Below are 25,682 nucleotides of genomic sequence, written 5' to 3' on the forward strand. Positions count from 1 at the left end.
ATGCAATCAACACCTTGACGTGTGTAAATGTGTCTCTGAAACAAATGTACATTCGAACACTTCACAGTCCGATCCCTGAATAAATAACTTTGGCCGTTCCTCTGGGTCTCTCTGGCTCCTAACTGAGTAAGAGAGGAGGGAGGTGCAGCAGGAGGACTCTGACGTATTTTCCAAGCTGAGAGGGAAAATGAGTGTGACTATGAGGGCCATGTCAAGGTAAAAGCCTGCTCAGACTGCTGCTGCCCTGCTGTGTGTCAGCAGCTGACGTATTCTGCAATGAGACCCCTAGGTGATAGATGAGTGTGAGTTCTCCACATAGAAAGATCTATAGTAAAATATGAACTGTATCACGAAGCAGAACCTCTGGGAACATTTGTCGTTCTGGTTAAAGGTGCCACACACTCATCATGAGCACAGATTTTACACATTTTAGACCTTCAAGGATGGAACTGAACTGCTCTCTTTACAGGGTTAATTTTGAAAAGAAAAAGTTGGAAATCACTGTGGAGTTTCTCTAATTCACACAAGATCAAAACAACACACACACGCACCTAAATATATACAGACAATCCTAAAAATGTTTAAATAATTATCCCTTAGCAAGTAACTGAGAAATCACAAACTCGTAGATTTCCAACGATTCTGGCAGAATTCTGACTGGATATTCCACTACTACATTTTCTTATTTTTTACATGTGCTTTCACAAGTTCAAACTCCATCATTAATTTAAGCTCGGACACCATCGGGTTTTCCAACGGTGACCAAACTTAAATGTGTATTACAATACATGATGAGACTCCTCTTGAGCTCTTCATAAATGCCAAACTTCTAAAAAAAATTATTTGTGCATGAATTCTAAGGAGCTAGTGGAAAAACTGGAAATTTTACTTCTGGTTTGGGTTATTTGTGAATCTTAGAAAACCCACGATGGACAGTGTTCCACAGAAACCTGGAAGAGTGCTGATAACATCCAGATGTATTTATTGCTCAAACCGAGTCGTGCCGAGCAGCTACCTCTGTGCTTCGAGAACAACTGCACCAAACAAACTCTGCTTAACCAAACAGAATAAAAACACCTCCTGGTTTTTTTTTTTATTCCTTCCTGAAAATAGCACCAGTTCTCAACACTTACCTTCAATCGGGGAGAATATTTGTCTGGAAGGTTTGGAAAATTTAAACACAATGTTACTTAAAGCTGAACAAAGCCCTGCAATACCTTCCCTAGTTTCCCTATTTGACCACAAGTTATTGACAACTACAAATAGCTGCAGTGAAATAAGAGAAAAGTCATTTGTGAAATTCCTAAATCATTACGCTGTAAATATAGCACAGAATTGATGCTCTTTTTGTCTGTATAAGAATTGGACTGGAGTTACAGAGTATTAAAAGTGGATCTGATCTGGAGAGAATAAGCTAATGGCACCAATTCTTTAAACTGAGCAACATAAAATGCCTTTAGGTCTTTAGGCACTTTGCTGCAACCAGTTTCCACTGGGACTCTGATTTACTGTAGCCAATTTTACAAGAAGATTTTGAGTTTACATATTGTCTCCTTCTTCTTGCATAGACTAAAATAACACAGCAATACCCAAGTAATCTCAAATGTCAACTTTTAAGCAGATGACAAAATATTTGTTGCTTTTCTAATTTAAATATAACTTAATTTAATCATATTGTGATAAAAACAATATGATGGTACTATGGTACACATTGCTGAAAAAAAGTGTATGTGTTTGCAAATATGTAAATAAAACTGAAAATACATTCATAAAGTAAATACATATGTACATGTAGCAATAATTTTAAAATGTTTTAGGAAAGTTTGTGACTACATAAAGAATGAAATAAAAATATTAAACTTAAATTCAATTAATTATTATCATTTTTATTTAATCTTCTGATTTATTTCTTCAATTATATAATTTGTTTAATTTATTTTTCGCGGCACATCAAAGTTAGTGCCGTTGTTGGTCGACAGTTGAACTGCTTTCTAAGTTAATCAATCAGAAAGAACCTATTTATTGAGCCACACACTTAAAAAAATTATATAGGATTTATGATACATAATTAATAAATAAATAATAGGAAAACAATCAATATTTAATTGTTTAATATTTTATTTACACATTTAAATAGAGGTACATTTTACAATCTAAATGATGGCATATAAAATTAATGAAATCATTCTTTTTCTGGGGTGTCGTAGTTTTGTGGTCTGAAACATCTGTGTTATTACCATGATTGTACTTATCGTCCCAAAAGAAAATCTAACTTTCCCATGCCTGTTGTAAACTATTGTCTCTTTTTTAAAACCAACGATACTTTTTTTCTAAAATGTTCTGAAAACCTAATAGTTTCATCCTATTAGTTAGTCTCACCGGGACAGGTTCGCATGTGATGTACAGCTTTCTGACTTGTTTTTTGTTTCTAATTAACAATATAGTTAGCTTTTAAAGATGCTTAATATCTTCTTTTTTTATAAAAACAAAGGAAAACTTGAGTAAATACGGAAATCCATCACCAACTACCAGGTATAACAAAATCACTGTGCTTCATATAAAATTTCCCTGTGGAGGATGTTACATTATGGACCTGAGTGCTCAATTATTCAGTGAAGCCATTTTGAAGAAGCAGCAGGTGCTTTCCCCCTCCAATGACTGGTCCCTACCTTGCAGTTTCACATATCAGTTTATTACTTTTTAAAATAAACTTTTTAAACCCTGACTTCCCATACCTGAATGGATCACTGTGTTCCTAAATCTCTGCAGAATGGGGAATAAACAAACAGCTATGATGAAAATTCACATGAATATGTGAAAACGGAAAATAAACGGTCATATCCTTTTTCACTGTTGCTTAGCAACAAAGAATGAGTAAAGCTCAAAAGAGCGAGCGGTCGTCAGCCAGTCAGAAGAAGGTCGGTGGTTTGATACCAGACTGGAGACTTAAAGTGTCGAAAAGTCCTTAAAGACACAGAGGTATGATTTGTCTCTTCGCCTCATCACTCTGCATGTGTCAGTGCAAAACACAACACAATTTAAAAATACATGCATGAATGTTTCTGTGAATATGTGAGTGCAGCTTTTAGTGTCTTCAAGTCTTTCAGATGTCAAAAAGACAAGAAAAGAGCAAAATAAATGTAGTCTGTTTATGGTTTAGCAACTACCTGAAGTCACCAGAGCAAGTAAATACAGCTGAAACCAGACATTTACAGAAACTGTGTAAAAACACGCAGTGTTTATTTTCTCACAGGACAAATTGGGCCAAACCCAAGCTGGTTATGTCACTGTTTTGTGCCACTCAGTAAAATAACTGTTTAATATTTGCTAAATATATTGATGATAAGAAATATATTTACTTTCTTTAAATTCAGACATTTAAAAATGTCAAATGTTTTAGCCATCCTTCCACAAGTTTCCTTTTCTTGTACAAGTCGATGTGTAACTAATTTAGTGGGATGCTTATAGGGTCATTGACTACTTGGAAGATCCATACGTAAAGTGTTCCTATTGCAGCCAAGCATCTCTACATCATGATGCGGCCAGCACCGTACTTCACAGTGAGGATGCTGGTCTCAGGTTTGCAACCTGCCAGCTTTTCCCTCCACATATAATAAAGACCATTATGGCCCAAACTCCAATTCCAGCTCCATCACAGGACATGTCTTCAAACCATACGGTCTCTGGCTATGAGTGCATTTAGGCTATTTGCTTAATGCTTTTGGAGTAATGGCTTCTTCTACTGTGAACGTCTAATTGCTCAGTTAGAAAAAAAAAAAAAAACCTTAAGCAGGTGTACTTGTTTCCTCATTAGAAAAGATGGTTTAAAACCAGGACACTCACCTTCATGACGGGCTGAGCGAAATACTTGGCACTCCAGTCACACAGGCCTGTTTGCAGGGCCAGACTCACGTAGTTCCTGTGACCACCCGGCTCCTCACCATCTTCACCTGTCTGAACCCACGCACAAGAACACATGCTCAACGCTGAGAAGCTCTTTTTTCCAGTTAAAATCTGTTTTTTCCCACAACAGAGTTTTTTTCCTTCACCTGTTCTGGTCCCTTGTCAAACATCTTGCGCGTGCGGGGGAACTGATGTGAGTGGGGGGCCTGTCCTCCCAGCGTTGGGGTGTAGGGGGGCCGTGTTGCTGGCTGCTCTCTGGCAGGGGGCTTAGGGACGTCATTGGTCAGACTGGAGCTGCTGGTACTGGGCATGGGCGGAGAGCCGCTGGAGGAACAATGACGCAATGAAGATGCATTTAAAAGTCACAACAAAAATCAACATCTAAATTAATTATGATTTACTCACCCTGCCTGATGGATGTGCGTGCCTTTGCTGGTGGGACTGGCCGGCGCCGACTGAGTCAGAGATCCAGAGTCCAGGATCCTCTGAGGTCTGGCGTTCATGGTTGCCTGGTGAAAAAACAAGCATTTACTGCAGGGCTGTTCTTCAAATATGAAAAGGTAGTAACCAGTTCTCGTAGTATTCAACTGTTTCAAAGGCTAACATCATTTTGTTTGGCTTAGAAACACACAAAACACATAAAATCTGATTATCACCTCCAGCTGCAGCACTAAGAAGTGCAGCACTTTACAAACTTTGCCTAAATTTCAAGAAGTTTATCTCATTAGGTGAAGCAGGTAATATCGCCTCTTCATTGTGAGGTGTCTAACGATGGTGTGTGAGGGAGGGGTAAACCTAATAAGGACAATGGAGGCGAAGCATCACTGATGAATAGTAGAGTTGTTGTTTACTGGAGCTCGGTGCAGAAAAAAACTGGGCTACTTAAATCTTGTTAGCACAGGCAAACACATTTCACTGGCTGGCATTGGCTGGGATTTGATTTCTATGCTAATTACCAGATTGTAGCAAGCATCTTTTGTTTGTTTGTGCATCTAACAGGCTGGAGGGGGGCAGAGCAGCTTAATGTAAAAGTTACACATTTTCTATGAAATCTACAGTGTTTGTGACAGAGGAAAGAGATCTGATATGAGATATGAGCGATGCACCAAGAAGCCATTAGCGTGAGACAGATTTAATAGAGATTCTGCGGAAGTGGAAAAGTAGATACAAAGCTAATGGGAAGCTTTTTTTTTTCTCATGTTGATAAGACAGTGTATGGCTAAGAAAGCAGAAATATATTTTTGAAAATAAACTGAATCTACAGCAAGCCCAAACAGATTTACCAGGAAAACATGAATGTAACTTTAGAGAACAAAAGACGAACCAAACAGGTGATATAACCTGTTTACCTGAAACCTCATTAAGTAATCTGAACCAGTTTTGCAACTTATACATGATCCTTAATTGAAGAAGCGTCACACAAAAGGGGCAGGACTCACACCTCATCTGCTTTACGCAGAGTTGTTGGTAAACTGGGGTAATTGTTTCCACTAGATTCTCTACTTCCCACTGGGAAACTCCCCCACTGGGAGCTTGTTTGCCTCAGCAAAATCCATCTCCAAATACTGCCTTGAAACTCAGTCAATCCAGGCCAATAATTTATCCAAACTAATCCCAGAACATGTTTTCTCTATGAATGAGCGTAAGCTGCCGTAGGGCCCAGCTGAGGTATTCCTGCAGTGTCTCTCAGTTGAATATCTTATACCACCTCCTAAATTAAATGCATGTCATGTTTGTAAATCAAAACATTTTATCAGGTAAAATTAAAGAGAGGCACAGTGGCAGTGAATCAACATTTATCTGATAATCTGCACTAAAGATTTACGTTTATCAAGTAAAAAAAACTGCAGAAATATGAAGCAATGAAACATGAAATGCAACTGAAGTCTAATATTTCAGAAGATATCGACATAATCAAAAATCAATAAGAAGGAAAATAGCTGGACAGAATAGAGAGAGAAAAAAATTCAATGTATTGATCATCTGAGAAGCAAGTAAATCTTAATTAGCTTCTGACCTTGTCCACTTAGTTAAAATCAATAACATTTGAAAGTCAAAATCCTAATTAAAAGAGCTGGATTCTCTGTTAAGCTGATGTTAACACTTGTGAACCTAAGAAGAAAGTCTTTGATTAAGTTGCCTTTGCTCAAGTCTTTGTAGGAAACAAATCAGCATGTGCTCCATCTATGGCAGAAGTCAGCAGCCTTTACATTCTGTTGTCACTGCTACTGAATAACAAAGTTGCAAAATCTACTTGATAGAGAAATCGGCTGGTGATCGAAAAATCTTTTGGTGACTGAATGTGACAGATGTGACAGCATAAAAAAAAATATTTTTCCAATCAGTGGACTAAGGTGGGATTACAACAACACTCTTCCCTGTGGATGCTGTCACTGAGGGAAGACGACTCATAGGTATTTATTTTAAGTAACAGAGAAGAGTAAAAAAAAAAAAGTCAGGTTTTTAATATTATGAGGCCAATAATTTATCCAAACTAATCCCAGCATGATTAATCAGAACACAATTAAGACTGACGGACTGTATGCTGCTTTTGAATCTGATATCAAAGGATAAAATAAAAGTTTTGAAATGGTCAATGATGAACTTATGCTTTTACGTCATAAAAATCAGCCATTTTAACAGGAATGTGTAAACCTTTGTTTACAACAACAGAAACAGACTCATTACTGATACATTCAGTAGAATATCCTGCTGATTGTTATGTGACTAGTTTTTATTATAGAGTGAAATAAAGCAAAATGTAGCTCTACATTTCGAATTTGTAATTTTGTAAGAAACAACAAATTACAGCGCAGTAACATCTTAAACAATAGCTGCCAACTTCTACCTTATTTCTGCAATGATAAGTCATTGAGTCTTCATATTATCAGAAACTTTAACCACAACAAACCTTGTATGCGATGCTATTGAGCACTTTCATGGCCAAATCTGAAACCTCTGGGAACGGATCTGCGGCTAGGTGGAGCAGCACTCTCCATATCTGGGTATAAACACTGTTGAAGGACACACCTGGAAAAGATACACAGAAAGAGACGAGTTCAGACATTTCACCAAACAATAAAAACACAGCAGATGAAGAGCTAGAGATGAAAGCCACATATTCAGAGCTGTTAAAAAAATACATAAGACAACATGACTCTTTCTGTTATTGTTATCACGCAGTTCAGTATACAGGCTCTGTGTTCCAGAGATGAATGTGTTTGGGTATGAAACATGCACATCAACCCCAGAATAAAAGAAAAACATCTTGTGAAGAAGCTGGATGAACCTGGTAGGAGATTGTCGTTACCCACAGTGCAATTACTGTGATCTAAAAAAAAAAAAATCATTGACGTGTTTGGCTTTAAGGATTGTAGTTACAATTAGAGAAAAAATGGAGACGTATGCAAGCCTAAGAGCACTGTCCCAACTATGAAGTAGAGGAGTAGCAGCATTATTTTGTGTTGCACTTCACAAAATAATGACAGGATAATGAAAGAACATTTAGGAGGAAACACTAAGAAAAAAATCTAAAGACTTCAGGAAGTTAAAGTTTGGGCACAAATGGGTCTTCCAAATGGACAATAACGCTAAGAGAAGGTAGTTACAAAAAGACTTAAAGACATTGCCTATATTTTGAAGTGTCCACCTCAAAGCCCTGGTACCTGTCTGTTAGAAAAGCTGAGAAGGTGTGTGTCAGCATGGAGGCCTACAAACATGAGTCAATCACAGCAGTTCTGTCAGAAGGAACGAGACAACATTCCAGTGAGTCACTGTGGACAGAATATGCTAAAGTTTGACTCTACTCATACAGTTTAAAGGGAAACTCTACCAAATACTACAAAAATATATTGTTAACCTCCGAAATTTTGTGTTCTAGCATTTATGGAACAAATACTTCATTATAACTTAGAAATTACAAGATATTCTTGGTCTTATAATAACGTAAACCCAGAGATTTTTTATCTCTGTGGGCATATCAACATCTCTAAGCAGATTATAAATATTCAACATAAAAATAGATCTTGATAAACTTGAGATGGTATAAAATAGAGTAGGGCCTTTTCATTTTCTACTCCTTATTTGGAGTCTTCACCAACCAACCGTACTAAAAACCTGCCCTAAGTGGGGAGTTTTACTTCCTTTCGCTCATTTATTTCTTGCTTCTTTTTGTCTCCAACTTATTAAACTTCTCGTCTTCCTCCTCAGCTTCAGGTTGCTTCAGAGATCCTCTAATATGTCCCTTCTCTCTTTAAAGTTGATCCTCCTTCACTTTCCTCCCTTGCAGATGTTTCCGCCCATGCATCCGCTCCTTCTAAGTACATAAATGGCAAAAAAACCAGGAATGACTGAAGTCTGGACCCAGTTACTGAGGAAACCCCTCTCCAAAGAGGACTCAGGGGAACAATCACTAGTCCCATGCCTAAAAGAGCGGACACCACAGAGAGATGACTGAAACGGGAAGAAAGACAAAGAGGGTTAAAGCTGGCGCATTAGGTTGAAAGTGTACGAAACCAGAAAAGGGTTTCTGCTAGAGAGGTTGGAAGGCATGTCTGGAGTAGAAAAATGAGGACAAAAGGGGACAACTTATTTCAGAACCCAGTGTCCTCTGACAAAAGCAGAGAATTTCAAAAAAGTAAAAAAAAATTGGGAGGGAAAGTGGTAGAGGGACAGAATGTGATTAGCAAGGCAACTGCTGCAGTAAATAGATAGTAGAAAAAAAGCAAAGCACGACTGGTTTACATCATAAGAGCATACAAATTAAAACTGTACTGACTCTACAGGGACATCATGACAGACAGCGTCATGGTGAATGTGAAGCTGCAGCACGTCCTTATCCGTCACTCGTGTCATTTGAGCAAAAGTGAAATAAATGTGAAGTCATAAAGATGTTAAAGTGCTAACTAAATGACCCACTGCACCTCCTTTTTTAGTGCCTCCAAATTTCTCGCAAATGGCTCAAATTACAGTTAACACACCACAGGGATTTTAAGGGCCTTAAGCGCTGCAACATAAAAAATTGTTCAAGCTGTTTTTAAAGCATCCCTGAAGTTCCACTGCAAAAAGCATGATGCTCTTTAAACAGAAAAACACATCAAATCCACCAAGTGGATATAAACCCCTGAAAAAAATAATAGTCAATTCAGATCCAGAATGTTTCAAAATATAAATGCTAGCGTAAAATCAGATGCATTCAACATTTATGTCAAACTGTAAAACTTAAAGCTGTTCGTGTTGAAAGAATAATCTAGATAAAAATTGTCCACTTAACTAATGTGTAAATTATCTTTCCAAAACAGATGCTTAGAGTGCTGGTAGCGATTCTTATCAATTATATTATGTTTCCTAGTGTATTCAGTGCCATATTAGTCAATGCTCTGCTTTTAAAGAGTCAATTTATGTGCTGTTGAGCATGAGAACTTCTGTCTATATTCTTCCATTAGTTATAGCAGCTTTTACAGCCGATGTAATGCAGTTTCTTGTGTCTGAACATTTACACATCAACTAATACATGGGTTGAGCCAGTGCTGTGTATTCTGGATGTTTTACCAATTAGCTTGGGTACATTTGCTCTGAATGACAAACCTGCCATGTTCTCCACAAACATGGCAGGTAAATTATGAGTTTACCAGTAGTGCACAGGTAAACTCATAATTCATTGAATTTGAAGGCAGCAATGATGTCTGTCATTTTTCCGGCTATTTTTCATATCCCTCGAGCCTAATTGTGTCTCTTCAACATGTTTTATATATTCAGCAGAAGTTTTTTAACTAAAAGAATAACATTATGATCTCTTAAAGGTTAGACGAAGAAATAAATAGATTTTTAATTCTCTTTTTAATTGTTTATATAACCTTAAAAAAAGTATTCACTTAATTATAGCAGCTGCAGCTAGATTTATGCAAAACTCATTGTATATTTACCCAGCTGGAACTTAGTGGGGGTTTAGAGATAAGGATGGAAAGCTCCTCTACATTCAAGGTTAGTTCATGTTGCAATTCAACAAGTCAATACAATGTACTTTTCAAACTTTGTGGAGAATTTATCTTTGTTCTTTTGGAAGCAATACAAGTATGACCAGTTTTTATTGACGTCACACCAATGGAAATTATACGTTTTATGTGATTTCATCACAGGAGATAATAGTTCTGATGTTAACTGTAAGAAAAACACCAGTGAAAGTTGTGTCAGCACATTAAACAACGCATATATATATATATATATATATATATATATAGTTATATATATATATATATATCAACTATATATATATAGTTATATATATATAACTATATATAACTATATATATAGTTATATATATAGTTATATATATATAGTTTCATATATATATATATGAAACTATACTATATACTAAACTATATATATATAGTTTAGTTTATATATATAAACTAAACTATATATATATAACTATATATATAACTATATATATAGTTATATAGAGTTATATATATATAACTATATATATATAGTTGATATATATATATATATATATATATATGCTTACTTTATGTTTTAACCAAACAGAGGTTTAAATCAGAAGGAAAATATTATGTATTTCTGTACATCGCTAATGATCCAATTTGCTTTGGATTTATAGTCTAAAAAAAATAGAAAATCTGGGATGGATGATGAGGATACAGATGGATTGACGACGGATGGGTAAAACATGGATAGACAACTAAACAAATTAAGTGATAGATGGGTAATCGGTGGATGAACAAATCATTAACAGAGATGAATAGATGGATGTATGGATGGAAAAAACATGGATTATTGTATAGGTAGATGGAGGAAACACTGATACATGGATGAAGAAATAAAACTGTGGATGGGAGGATGAATAGGTGGATGATGGACCAACAGACAGATGAAAACCTTTTCATGCTCCTTTTCACACTCTAATCAAGACATTTGAGATCTTTATATGAAAATCAGAATTTATCTAGACTGCGTGGGACCTCTGCATCTACAATATCCTTATATTCTACCCTGCATCCCAGTTAATGGACAAAACTAAGCCTTGCCTTCATTTTTCAAAACAATAGTGCCTAACAGAGACAGCAGTGTGGTCTCCACAGTGTGGTAGGATTTGTACAAATGATAGTAGTGGGAAGTTAATAAATCACTTTACTCCAACTCTGCCCTCCCACACAGCTTTGCTGTCCTGCTGCTCTCCGGCAGCCCGGTGTTGAGCAGAGGCCGCAAACAGCATTTATGGCTCCAATTTGCTCCAAACCGCTGCATGATAACGCGCAGGCCCTCACTTCTTAGTTTTGTTCACATAGAGATTTGATAAAACCAAAATGGAGATCAAAACGAGGGAGCAATTTAGAAGTTTTCAAGAGAGGGAAAACAAAGCTCCATGGGTTTCATGAGAACAACTTCAAGCCAAACAAGAAAGGAGCGAAAGAACAAACAAACCAGACTGACAAGTGAAGAGTCTAATAAACCGATAGGTGATTTCTGGTCACAACACAATGGAGAACAAACAAACAAAAAACAATATAAATATCATTTATGATTATATGTAGTTTATGCTCTATGAATGCAGCCTTTTTGCTTATGCATGCAGCAACACGCAAGGTGTGGGTTCAAACAGGCTCACTGGGAGGCCAGGACTATGTGGCTGGCACAGAGCTGAGTGGGCGAGGGGCCAATATGTCTTTTAACCTGCTTACCCAGGAACCTCGTTGCAGGAGTAAGTGGCTTGAAAAAGGTTTAGAACGAGCATCAAATAGTTGATTTGTTGGATGAAAGTGAAAGAGCAGATGTTGCGCCAAACTGCTGTTTGTTACTGTTTCTTTCATCAAACATTCATTTTCAAGGCTTTAATTTTGAGTGTTTTGAAAAGACAAACCCAAAATTTCAGCAAGAAGCGATGATGATAGTAAATGATAGTAGTGGATTTGGATTAGATTTGGATTTTTAAGATTCAGTTCAAAAATGTTAAATTGTTTCCTGAAGAAAATGGAAAAGAATGATCTGAATGAGTTTCAGGGAAATTTTTTTTTATATTTTTGTAAACATAGTTACACACCACTTTGTACTGAAGCTGTAAAAAAAAAAAAAAAAAATAGCACTATCTGATATGAAGCTATGCAAACAAAGCAACTGGAATTAATTTAGGGTGGAGCTGAAAGAAAATGTGCTAGAAAAAAAAAGTCTCCTTGGGATCTGAACTTTTATTATAAGTTAATTTAAGATTTATGTTTTGATTGCAAACATTCAAAGTTAAAATGACAAAACTGGGCATGACACAGCAGTGGAGAACATAGAGAGACGTGCAAATCAGGAATAAAAAAAGAGAAAAAGGTTTATATTTCTGTTGTTGAGGTGGTGGGAACTACTAATTAGCTGTTATTTAGTGGCTGCCTGAGCAGATAGTTAAGCCTGCCAAACACCAGAGAGCAATAGACAGTGCAGGGAAGATCAAGAAAAGCACTTTAATGTCCTTCGTGCTCCTCCCTGATGCTCTTTACACTTTGTTTATCCCGACTGTTGTTTGGAAGCAGTGACTCTCCTATGGGATGCCCAAAGGTCCCAGTCTCTCCAAAGTGCCTTCGTCCTCTACTGTTTGTAATTTTCTGTCTGGTTAAAACCTGTAGCAGCTGCTGTCTGAGCTGCAGCATCACAGAGGTTTAGGTGGGGCAGATACACCGTGATGATTGTAATCAACGCATAAAATCCTGCTCAAAACTGCTGCAGGTTTAATGCAACATGAGTTTATTGCTTCACTTATAACAAAAGTATCTAGTGTACTTTTTTTGTTAAATCAACTTTGATTTCTGCATAAATATAACAAAAAAAATAAATCATATTTTCCATATGATTGTTGAAATATCCCTTCAACTCAGCAGCGGTTCTTGCATGGATGACAGCCTGTCCGTATGTTATTTATGAACACAAATCACATTCAACTGGCATTGACAGGTCTGGTTTTTACTGAAATAGGGATGTGCTACAAAGTTTGGTTTTGTTTAACCATTAACACTGATACAAACTAATTCTACACGGAAACTAAGAACACCCAATAAGTTAGTATAAGCAATAAAATATTCAATATATTGGTTATATTTGGACTAGATAACAAAAATGAAAACATATATTTATTTTTCAATCAAATATGATTGGAATCAACAAGCCTGGATATTATGAGGCCCGTCTTTGAGTTTGCAGTGCATCAGGGATAATAAAGCTGCACCCAGTAAACTAAAGTGTGATTGAGACATATTAGTGAGAAGAGAAAGAAACAGTGAAACCTTTGTAAAACTGAGATGTTGTTTCGTATGCTTGAGACTTCTTTGATATCAACCCTGATTGAAGCTTTTGGAAAAATAAGCTCCAGAATAAAGGGAACTTTAAAGGCTGAATGAGAAAAAGAGAAGAACATAAAAAAAGCTCATAGAAGAGAAGCTTGACTTTGAAGCACGTTTTTTTTCTGTATTACTGCTAGATAAAACCAGCTTTCTGTTATATGTGCTATTTTGTAAGCTGCCATCCACCTGAACCAAAAAGATCTCTTCCAGAACCCATATAACGTGACACATTTACCCAATTTAAGTAGGGAATCTGAACCGATCTACTGTCCTGAAACTGTGGGATGGTTGTTACCTATAAGGGAGTTTAGGGAGGAATATGAAGAAACCCGCCGCATCTTGTCGATGGTTTCAAACGAGAGGATGTACTCGTCGTTGTCGGGACTCCCCAGCGTGCTGCTGGCGCTGCTGCTGGTGCTCAGGTTACCAGGAGAGAAGGCTGCTGGGCCGCCTAAAGAGCAGAAATTGAGAAAAGTGGCATTTATTACTCCAGTTGCTGCTGGATAAATTGTAAAATAAAAATAAAGGAAACCATATTACACCCCAATAAGTAAGCAAACATACTTGTCCATGGAGAATAACCTATCATAACTTCATGCGAGTTTTCCGGTCCAGGCATGAGCTGCTGTAGCTCACAGTTTCCCCAAACATTACTCTGACTCATACAAGCTCAAATGCCATGCATCCTCCTAACAAACCACAGGCTGAAATGTGAGAATGGAGATTGGTAGAGAATAAAGAGCCGCTCTGCTCGGAGCTCATTGATGATAAACATCCCTGCACATCGGAACGAGCACCGAGAAGGTGAATTAGAAATGGTGTCAGCAGTAGGTTAGGCACTTCACCGAGCGCTGGTGATTTAGCGCTACATGCAGCTCATGCATTACTCAGTGTGGCAGCGCTGGTTCGGAGGGGAGCACGCCTGGCTCTGGCTGCCTGAATCACCCAGAGGTGTCAGAAACACAGAAGGCTGGGAGTGACAGCAGGCTGGTGTGTGCTTGGGAAGTTGTGGGAGGAAATGTTAGACTGACATTTCTACAGATGGCTGTAAATGGGATCATTTGTCTTTATTTGGAACCTATTTTAATGAACAAAACGGTTACACTTTTTCAGCCTGATAAATACAGCTGCAGGAGGCTGTATGATATCGACATTTAACTAAATCAGGTAAAAAAGGTAAAAAATAAATAAAAATAAGAAGGAATTTGAGTCATTTGGAAGGATGACCAACAGGAGGTATTCTGCTCCAGTTATCGGTCTTTAAGAGAGGAGGGCAGCATTATAAATTTTCCAGGCACATAGAGCCATTTTATAGCAGAGTCAAGTAACTATGTTATCTTCAGTTGTTATGGCAATACTTTATATATCAAATTACTCAATCATAGCCGTATCTGATGTCTTAAAATTAGGCCTCTGTTTCTTTAAGAGGCTCCTGCCCTTTCTTACCGTCTACCTTCAGCAAGTTATCATAACATTGCCTTTCCATTATTCTCAGCCACTTTTAGGAGCGTTGGGCTGAGACATGGTTCATATAGGTTGTGCATAATATGCTGCTATTTGACAAATGTTAACAACAAGCCAACTAACAAGTTGCATTAGGATGAACTGAAATGTAAGCAGTTTTCTTAAATTACTTTGCTCTACTTTGAGATTGTCAAATTCAATCACAGAAATTGACAAAATATAAAAAATGGAAACCAGAAATCCAAGGACTGATTGGTGTAAAGCTCTATGTTGCCTAGTATTGAGGCAACCTGAAAAAGGCTGAATGTGGCATGCAGGTCTTGAGACGTCTGCTCTCGTCAGGTTGGTTTATTCAAAGAGAAACAAACCCTGAACTTTAGATGAATATTTTGGTTTAATTCAAACTTGGGGCCTATTGAATAGCGGTTTCAATAATGTGTTCCTTCAAAAGTCCCTAACATGCTCACCATCCACTGTAAGGTATCTCTCTCATCAAGTTAAAAATACAGCAACAACATTCAGTAAATGTTCTATTACTGTCAACAAAATTTTCAATGAAACTGAACAATATTCAAGAATTATTATTCATTCACAGGAATATAATACGTCATATTTAACAGTCCTGCAGCCTCTAACCCCACAAGAAATGTCTCAAACCTTCAGCACCATGGACAGCTCAGGGTTTCCAAGAACAATCTGAATGAGGAAAATAACATCGGAGCTCTTTTTATTGGATGTTCTCAGTAAATTCAGTAGATATGAAATCATATTCTTAGTAGAGCTACCCCGTTAATAATAGCTAAGAGGGAAACTGAAAACTATTTCTGTTCAATAGGATAAGCAGAACTGCCTCTTAAAAAAAAGAATCACCACATAATAAACTGGAAATTAAGTGGATGGGAAAAATGTCGTACAAAAAGAAAGATAAACCCATTTAAGTACAGGACTAAAAATGTTAAAATTGGTATTTTAAAGTAGCTCTGAAGAATCTGAAGAGTGGTTGGGGGATTGAAGGTACAGAAGCAATTAATGTGTAAAAAAGAATTTAAATTACCACAATTCATTTTCATGAATACTTGAACTACATGTGTCAGGTTCTCTGCTCTGCCTGGATACAGGGAATGAAGTGAATGAAAAAGTTGAGCTCCCCAATGAAAACTCCACCAGGGTCACTTTCTATCATATTCCATAAAGAGTGTAGATATATTAAATATATGGCTGCACAACATTAGAAAAAAACCTAATCGTAATCCTATCACTAAATATTTAGATAATGTTATGATAAACACACATTTTCCAAATTCTTTCTGTTTTTAGGTTTATTAAAATATCCCTTTTTTATAGGGTTTGGAATCGCAGCCACTCAAAACACACAGCAGCCATGGAAGATGGTGAACGTTCAGTGCTGTTGTGCTGAATTTGAATGGCTGGCACTCAAACAATAATTTCCTACCAAATATTTCAGCTGAGTAGCACTATGTGATTATAATACAGCAAAAACTGAAATTGCAATGGCAAGTGCTATGCAATATATTGTGCACCATAAATTCCATCTGAAGAATTTCATTTCTGGGTTTGTTTTTAATTGAGAAAATAAAGTTTGGTCATTTTATTCCCCTCCTACAAACAGATGCCTTTAATCTCAGTTTCTCAGCATCCATTTCTCTCTATCTGTCATACCTTCTTCATTCAGGTTGAGGTTCTGCAGACTTTTGTTCAGGTTGCGGGCGGTGGTTACTGCTCGGATATTAGTGTAAGAATTGACGGATCGCAGACGAGGGATGGCCGGGCTGTCTCTCACTGGAGTCATGTTGCCGGGTTCTGATTGTCAACAGAGGCAGAAGAAGAAAAAATATGTTATTGATGTTTGAAATTTAAAGACAAAACCTTCTGCTGCTTTCATGTTTGGTAAACTGTGTGAATTAAGGCACATTAAATTTTAAACTGAACTTGTAAAACTGGAGAATATTTCCATACGTATATGCGTTGTTTGCCAAGGTGAAGCCACGCCTATCTGAACTGGTCTCCCAAAAACAACAACAGAAGTCACACTGATTTGCAGGTATGTAATTTGTGCAATGCTTCACTGTGGCCCCAAAAAAAGTATTTTGTGGATTCAAAACGACAAAAAACTAATTAAATTTAAAAAAAAAAAAAAAAAAAATTTATTAAAATTTTTTTAAATTCTTCAAAAAACAAAAAAAAACAAAACAAAAAAAAAATTATCAAAATTTATTTTTAATTACTAAAATAGTAAAAAAAAAAATTTGGGGGGGCCAGAATAAAGTAATACTGTAATTTGCTGTGAGTTCATGGATGGTTTTGTTCTTTGAGCAAGGCAACGTTCGCGCACGGCTCATTTTGTGCACCAGCAAAAAAACATATACCTATGTCTTGAATTTGGAAAAAAAAAGTATTTTATTTATCATTAAAAAAATGTTTGGTGTATGCACATATGAAACTGATGGGTTTGGTACCTCATAAAAGGATAAGAACCACTGGTCTAATGCTTTAAATGGGGAAATTAAACTCAATATGCTACATAAGCATATGGTTCACCACATAAATGCATCCTTGAATTCACAACACACCTGCCTGTGCAGAAAACTGTAACTCTAGCTTTAGAGCTTATCCTCTGTTCCTTAAGTTTAATCAAAAACCTGTGACGGATAAATGGAGGACAAGATTTGCAAAGCACACTTAACCCCCAACTTTCTATTTTGTGACAAATGAACAGTGTAAAAACAGTTACACGCATTGTGGGAATAATACTCCTCAAAGAATACCAAATAGTACAATAAATTAACTTTTGGTGAAAGAAAGAAATCAAATTGTGGGTCAGACTTTGCACATCCTCAGACAAGATCAGCTTGAAATCACCTGCAGCGTTGGCTGGTGATGGCACGGCGTAGTTCTTCTCTTCTTCTATAAACTGGAGGGCAACTGTGCAGAAGTTGCTCTCATACTGGACCACCAGGTGACTCAGGGCTACCACCAGCTCCTGAGAAACAGCAAAAACAAGACAAAACAAAAATACTGAGGGATTTTTTTTAGAGACTGTCTTAATACTCTTACTGAAATTTTGAAATATTTGTAACTTTGGGAAAACGCTTTTAGTAAAAAAAATCTGCCAGTAGAATTAGGCTTTTTTTAAAATAAATATTAAGGAATAATTTACTTAAAAAAACCCTTCCATATCTTGCAGAAACGTTACTTGTAAGTTACCTTTGTCTTATGTCAAGTGTTCTAAGATAATTGTACTAGAAAGAAATGTTTTATGCTTGCATTTCAAATGCATTATTACAAAGAAACACCCACAAAATAAAAAACGTATTTGTACATATCAGGTAAGTTTTTGCTTCCATGAAATCCAAGATGAAGCTGCATTTCACGTGTGATTGGTAATGAGTGATCGTGCAGCACAGAGACCTTGCGGACCACGGGGCTGCCATCGTTGATGAGTTGAGCCAGCATCATGGCCACGTTGTGGTCAATGGTGGTGGAGTGATCGGTCCTCTCAGCAGAGTTTCCAACAAACGTTCCCAGAGCAAACACAGCAGCACATCTTACCTGCAATTAAATAAAGATGACAAACCTCAACTTTCTGTTCAGCTGGTGTGTGATATAACGCTGTGAGCACAACTCTCAGACTCCTAAACACTTTTCTTCTCATTTAAGACACACAAAACTGACAGAATGCCAAGTGAGACCAATAAATAAAAGTTTTAGAAGTAATTAAACACTAGTTTGTCTCCCAGCATCAGTGTAAAATGTGAAGATCATCGGAGCTGCAAGCATCTATTAGCTGATCGGCAGTACAGTATCTCATTTCTGTCTTTCCGCTTCACTGGATGTTTAATCTAAACTCAGCGTCGCCCAGAGAGGATTCTGCATTAGCAACTGATGTCATAAACCAAACCAAATTACAGCACAAGAATTAATATTTTTCTGAGTGGTTTATGGTGGCAACACAAAGCTTCATGACTAAAACAGAAAGTGTTGATGTATTCTGCAGTCACTTCGGCTCTTTCTTTATCATCTAATTTAAACCTACAGGAACAGTATGAAGGAAATATTTTGCAGTTTTCAATTTGTGATATTTTAAAACCTTGGATTTTCTTCATACCAGAAACCAGACCTTGCTTACTAATCACACAGGTTATCTGCAAAATTAAAATGGGACTTGGTGTTGAAGTTACTGACAGCTCCCAGAGAGACAGCTTAAAATGCCTCTGGTCTTAAAGGTGTATTTTGCAAATGTAAGAACAGAAAGTGCAGTCTTTTGTGGATCATCACCTAAGGCAGAAAACAAGAGAAAACTGAAAATATCAAGTGGATGGCCATACAATAAATATGAAAATGTCTTTTTAAACTTTTTGCAACTATGATACACAGAATATCAACAGGCTGAACCCTGGAGCAAGAGGGCGAAAAGCAGTTGGAGACCAACCCAAGTGATGCTCCAGTCAAGTACTAGAGACTAAAGTTACAATTCACACAGGTTTGTCAAAGCCAGGAAAAGCTCCAGAGTCGATACAGACTAAAATCTCTGAGGGATGTTTCTGACACCTTGTTGAACCAAGTAAATCCAAGGTGTACCTGACAAAGTGGCCGGTGAGTGCATTACTTGGTAAGTTTTTGTGAAATTTACTTCACTCATATTTTAGGCAGGGTGATTGTCAGACAGAAATCTGAACCATAAGACCTTTCAGGTGATGTTTTACTTGTGTCGTCCTATCAGGCTGCGCAAGAGGTCTTTAGTGTCTCCTTGTGAGTTTTTTGGAGACAACCTCTGTCAGAATAAAACAATCCTTAGTGGCCTCAAGAGTTATTATTAATTTAAAGCTTTAGTGAAAGAAAAAAAAAAGTTTTGTGCCTTTGTCAGAGAAGCCCTGGAAAGACTGGACACTTCATGGTCAGTGACTTTAGCCTGAGGCCTCCTCAATGCCACTTGATAACAGAAAGGGGTTTGTTGCAGCATAGCTGGCATCTGAAATTAAGTTTAAAAAGTAGGAAAAAGAAAAGCTCTTCTCCATCTAATGCACTTTGTCCTTGACTGGATTTAACCAGGCAACAGGAATGTCTATTTTTTCACCTTTTTAAACCAGACTGAAGCTACGGTACATCTGAAAGTATGTCTGCAAATATTTTTGTCAAACTAAAATTAATTTACAGCTAAAGGTTAAGACTCAATGTTTGTTTATTTATTTATTTTTTAGAAATTCTTTTCATTGAAGATCTTCCATGTGCGCAGCAGGGAAGTTGAGAAACTCTGAAAGAGTGAATGTCTGCCTACTTTTACTTTTTCAAACTCGACTCAACTCCAATTAAATTTGTAGATAGTCATGAATTTATGCGGCTCTTATTTTCCCTGCCAGGCTATGAAAAAGCAACACAAAAAGCCAAATTTCTACCACAGCGGAGGACATTTTTTATTTCCTAGGGTCATTCCTAAACCCCTAACTAAGAATTTGGATTTTGCTGCTGGTGTGAAAATTTTATCATTAAAATACAAAATAAAATAAAAGTTTTCATAGATTTTTTTTTCCTTATTTTAATCACCCAGCACTTATTTGTATAAATTTTCTTACAATATTAAAGTATTAATAGAAAGAAGGAGAATACAAGGATAATAACAAATAAGAAGTCAGAATGTTAAATGTGCTCATAAAACAAGCTTCTTCCTCAATCTGCAGGACATTACCCCTGGCTTCATCTCACTTAATTATTTTCATCTGATATTTCAAATTGATATGTCAGATCAATTTGAAATATTGATCTGATATATCAGATATCAGATTACCTGCAACACTTTGAATGACCTTTGGTTTAATACAAATTGAGGGTTGCATTTACTAGCACCTCTGGTAAAAAGGTGGCAGAGGCTCCATTTTACCAGACCTCATCAGACCTTATGATGAGCTCAAGAGAGTAGAGAATATAAAACGACCCAGCACACTGGATGATCTGGAGAGGTTGTGCAAAAGGGAATTATCGAAACGATTCCTACGCCCTAGCTGCAAATCAAATGTAAAAGTAGAAAACAGTTCTGTCATAGTGACAGAATGAAGTTGTACAAAGTAATAACAGCTGGAGTATCAAGAATTGTTGCACTGATAGTTTTTAATAAAAAAAACTATTATTTCAGAATGATATTGTGGTAGTGCAATAAAATATTAATTTATGTTGAGGTTTTTACATGTATTTTACCAGGGGTGAAGATGAATGTATCTGGCACTATATCTCATTTAGCTATTAGCCAAATTCTGACCACCATTATTCATAGAGCTCATTTTTATGACTTTTTCATACGAGAGCCAGCAAAGGAATTTCAAAGTTTAACTACTGTTAAACTTTGTCCTATATATCTTTTTGTGATGTTGAAAATGTCTGACATTTATTTCACAGATGATAACTGGTTTCTCAGTTATCATCTCACTGCAGAAAACGGGAAGACAGTCAAAGTAAAACAGTTCTGTCTACTAAGTTTAACTCATTTTAAGCCAGAATACAAACATAGCACAATGACTTAAGTTTTATATACAGTAGGTATACATATATATATATATATATATATATATATATATATATATATATATATATATATATGTGTGTATGTACACATAAATATATACATATAAAGCCTGAATTGTGACCCGCACTTCTGCATACATCCCAGCCAGTCAAGATTTAGAAAAATGCAGCCTGTGAAGAGCCTCGAACTGCTGATCGAGCACAGAAATAGCCGGCATCTATTCTGACGATCCACCCTTCATCTGTGAAATCTGCACCCAGCTCAGGTTCCCACACAGCTCCAGTCATAAAGCACTTGTCAAAAGAAAAGAGAGGCCTGTGGATGCTGATGATCCACCAAGACTTTCTTTGGAGGAATGTAGGAGTAGTTGGGCAAAGGAGAGCGTGCTCAAGAGCTGAAAACAGCGACAGCTGTAGGAAGACGGCCGTCTAATTCTGTGATAAATGTAGCAACAACTCTTGTTTGTACATTTAATCTAGTTTGAAAGCATAAAAAAACAGCACTTTATTAAAGCTTTGTTTATACAGGTGGCATTGCTCCATCTTTCTTATGACAGCTTCAACTTCAGAGGGAAAAATCTTAATAGGACATCTAAAAATGTAAAGCTAACCCAACCCTGCTGAGAATTTAAGATAGATCTGGATTCTACAAAAAAAAAAAAAAAAAAAACTTTCACTGTTAATTTAAAATCTTTTCAGTTTGAACAATAGAAACAATCAATAAAGTAATTATAAACATTATAAATAATAAACAGCAGCTGGCAAAAGTATTCAAACCTTTGGAACATTTTCACCTTGCCCACATTACAAACAATCTCTAATCTGTTTTATGACAAAATACTTGGATTTAACTGTGGAGTGGAAAAATATTTGTCTGACAAACTGAAAATGTGGTTTGGATTTGTATTCAGGGCTCTTAAGGTAAAAATCTTTGCATTTTTGCTTAATTTTCTTTACAAAACTGATGAAGCCTGGTGAGACTGAATGGCGAAAACCTGCGAAGAGAAAAGTTCAACTCTTCCTCTCTCTTTATGGACACAGAACAACTACAAAATCGACATTTGGTGCCCCATAAATACACACCTGCATGTGTTTTTGACTGTGTTTGAGGTGTGGCTCAGACTTCTCACCTCGGGGATGGGATCTGACAGCAGCGTATACAACTTCTCATGAGCGCTGTCTCGGACGCCACACCAGCGCGCAGGTTCAAAGTTCTGCCAGATCCGGCCCAGGCAGATCGCCACCCATTGTCGGAGCAACGGGTGGGGGTCAGAAAGCTGCTCCAGGCAGTTGGCGATCAGGTTACCCTGGAGACAGGCCTCCTAGAGGGCAGAAAGACGAAGAAAGGGTGATGGAAACCTTAAATTGTTTATCTGTTTACTTTGATCTTGTATAAAGGAAAATATATTTGTTATTTCCAGGTAAGAATAGACAGAGCTCTTCTGACTGTGACTGCTGTTCCTCGTGGCTAAAGCTGGTCTTTCTGTATAGGATTCATGACAAAACAAGCATGATAGGAGCCTAATCCTCCCAAGCAGCACAGAGGTCTCAGGTTGACTTGAAACTCATAAGTCAATAAATCTCCACTAACCTCTAAACCTTTTGCTGTGAGATTTGGACAGAAAAGATTATAGATTAGCAACACGACATTAAGACTTTACTAAAATTAACTGTGAAGCCTGCAAGGTAATGACATTTTTTTTATTATATTGATGTTAAATAGTGTTTTATATCTGGATTTTAGCTCTATTGCTTTTTCTTCTTTAAGCAAGTTATCAAAAATGCAGCAACTACAGCGACTGGAAAGAAAATCCACCCTATGTAAACTGAGATGACAAAACAGATCCATTCTATAGCAGCACTGAGAAAAGCTCTGCAATGTTACTACAACGCTTTGCAGATCACATGTTTGATTTGAATGTCTTTCTGGGTAAAAAACAAACAGACCTAATACAATTAAAGGAAAAGAATGAAAGAGTATTTTGTCCTTTTACATAGTAGATTTTTTTTTTTTTTTTTTTTTGCTTTTCTGTCAAATTTTGAAGTTGCAGATCTTCAGACATTGAGGGAAGTCAAAATGACCCACACACCCAATTAAATCAGTAATATAATTAATCACATATTTCCAGTTGAATAGTTCAGTCCTAGACCTATAGTACTAAGAAGGAATTGAACGGAACATCATCAAGTAGGAGAAAAAGATTTTCATAAAGAGACACATGCATGATGTGTCTTAATCTAAAGACGACACTTTACCATCTGGAAAGGGTTAAAAAGCCATTTATAAGCTTGTGGTTCTCAGTTCACCAACATCTGGGTTATGTAACAGAACAACCATCTTATGCAGACCAGCAAGTTCAACCTTGAATGATTTCAATAGCGGCCTCATAAAAGTCTAGACTGAAAGCTAATTGAGATGAGCTTAAATTGGCCATTCATGCTGAAAATCCTACCAATATGGCTGTCTTAAAATGGTTTGACAAAAGAAACGAGGCAGGATTCCTCCACAGGGATATAAAAGCCTCATTGTTAGTTTTCACAAATTCCAAATGGCCGTTGTTGTCCAGAAAGGGTTGCAAGAATCGCCAGAATGGTCTGGATAGTTTTTTCCTTTAGTAAATGAAATCATGAGAACATTTTTCTCCTTCTGTTTTTGCTCAGGTTTAATTTTATGATCTGATACATTTAAGTAAGAGGGGCAAACATTTTTCATGAAGCTTCAAATCACAGATTCTAATTAACAAAAAAAAACATGAATTACAACAGCAGTGAAGAAATATCTAAACAGGAAGTAAGCTGCTTTAGCAGGTTTTATTGTTATATCTGATTAAAAAAAAGAGAGATATTACTGGATACTCAACTCTAACTTGCATCTTAATGTTGCTCATTTCTACTGGGATGATGGGTTGGTGACAGCTAAATGCTGCAGCACCAATGTTTGCTACTATTACAGCATAAAAATGTGCTACAGAACACATTTCCAATGAGGAACTTTTAGGATTTTCCTTTTGGGAAATGTTGGCCTGAACTGGTTCATTCAGTTGTTCTTGTCCAGTTGGTCAATAAAATATTAATTCCTACAAACTTTCACAATAAAGAGAGAACCAGTAACTACACCTGGTAGATATTGCAGAGAAGTAACTATTTGAGTGAGACTGTGGGAGATTATTTTCATTAAGCTACAAAGTTTTATTTGGGGAAAAATTACCTTTTTATACATATATTGCATTTTTATTGATAAAAAAATGATTATGATCTTTTTTGTTGCCTTTTTAATAACTTAATTCTGACTAAAATCAATCTATTTTTTTGTGAGCAGTGATAACATTAAATAAAATAGAACAATGCCATTTTTGGGTAATTAGATTGAAAGTTTGTCTGCCCCTGGTGACTTAAAAAATATATTTGTTCTTTCTTGTTGCACTCATGATCAAAATGAGACCCATTTTAGTTCATTGTCTAGTCAAACTCATATTTGAAATCAGCAACCTGTTGACTATTATGAATAAAAAGCTTCAAATACTTTTATCAACATTGTGATTGCTGTGTGACACATTCTCAGCTTTAAATCCACAGCAATGAATGCCGTTGTTTAACATCAGAAATAAACAGGAAACTGAAGCTGAAAAGCAGGGAGAGAGTCTCTCTGTAATGTCACAATCATCTATTATTTACAGGAACCAGCAGGAGATGTGGGAGTGCTCAGTTTACAGAGAAATATACATGAAGGATTGGTGTTTCTGAGCCTGACAGCCGGTACAGGTTTTCTGATTTGCCACTTTTATAAAATGTAATATCAGAAACAGGCACATGAGTAGGAATAAAAGACACACATAACAACCATAACTAGACAAAAATATTACAAATATTTTCTTAGGAATTGTTTGCGTGTCTGGGTGGAATGGCGAGTTACATTATCCCTACGTTGCACCGCTGGGTATTTGATGAGCAGCAGACATAAAAGGCTTCTGGGATTGCGCGCAGGAGGCCGGGGGCCGACGGAAGTGACTCTTTTGGAGATAAAGTGTCACCACGTAGGTGGCTGGGGCAGAAACAGAGGCTGCAGAAGTAACTGCTGCTGACAAAACTGTCACATAACCAATATCTACTGGAAATATACAACAGGCGACAGAGATGACAGCTGGCTCTGAGAGGACCTCGTTTCCAGGCGAGAGGAGTAAATTAATAATTTGCCGTGTGCTCCCTCTGGCCTTCTGACGATCCACTCGGAGCCACACACACAAATTCAAACCGGTTCTGTACCTGGCCCGTGTTGTAGTTGTTGACAATGACAGCCAAAATGAAAACGGCCATTGTACGATGTTCCGCCTGAAAGAGAGGAAAGCATTCCTCAACCCTCTCACAGTAAGCTATTAATATTTAAACAGCTTCGCATCAAATTAAGCAGAAACAATCGCATGAAACACTTTTTACCGGCGATGG

At 36.9% G+C, this 25,682-nt stretch overlaps 1 protein-coding gene across 5 annotated transcripts in view; it reads right to left on the reverse strand.

Moving 5' to 3' along the window:
• Positions 1-25,682, reverse strand: part of rptor (regulatory associated protein of MTOR, complex 1) — a 139,924-nt gene that overhangs the window by 25,140 nt on the left and 89,102 nt on the right. For all 5 annotated transcript variants that reach the window (XR_006370320.1, XR_006370321.1, XM_044113284.1 and 2 more), the window contains exons 16-25: positions 25,503-25,568; positions 22,370-22,561; positions 18,135-18,275; positions 17,586-17,706; positions 16,386-16,526; positions 13,537-13,692; positions 6,815-6,933; positions 4,309-4,412; positions 4,050-4,227; positions 3,844-3,954 (exon numbers count right to left, since the gene is read on the reverse strand). Coding sequence is in view for 3 of the 5 variants with exons in the window: in XM_044113284.1 (XP_043969219.1) it covers positions 3,844-3,954; positions 4,050-4,227; positions 4,309-4,412; positions 6,815-6,933; positions 13,537-13,692; positions 16,386-16,526; positions 17,586-17,706; positions 18,135-18,275; positions 22,370-22,561; positions 25,503-25,568 (1,329 nt within the window). In the remaining 2 variants the exon portion in view is untranslated. The remainder of the gene's footprint in view (positions 1-3,843; positions 3,955-4,049; positions 4,228-4,308; positions 4,413-6,814; positions 6,934-13,536; positions 13,693-16,385; positions 16,527-17,585; positions 17,707-18,134; positions 18,276-22,369; positions 22,562-25,502; positions 25,569-25,682) is intronic.

The sequence above is a fragment of the Gambusia affinis genome, linkage group LG04, assembly GCF_019740435.1.
Source record: "Gambusia affinis linkage group LG04, SWU_Gaff_1.0, whole genome shotgun sequence".
NCBI lineage: Eukaryota > Metazoa > Chordata > Actinopteri > Cyprinodontiformes > Poeciliidae > Gambusia > Gambusia affinis.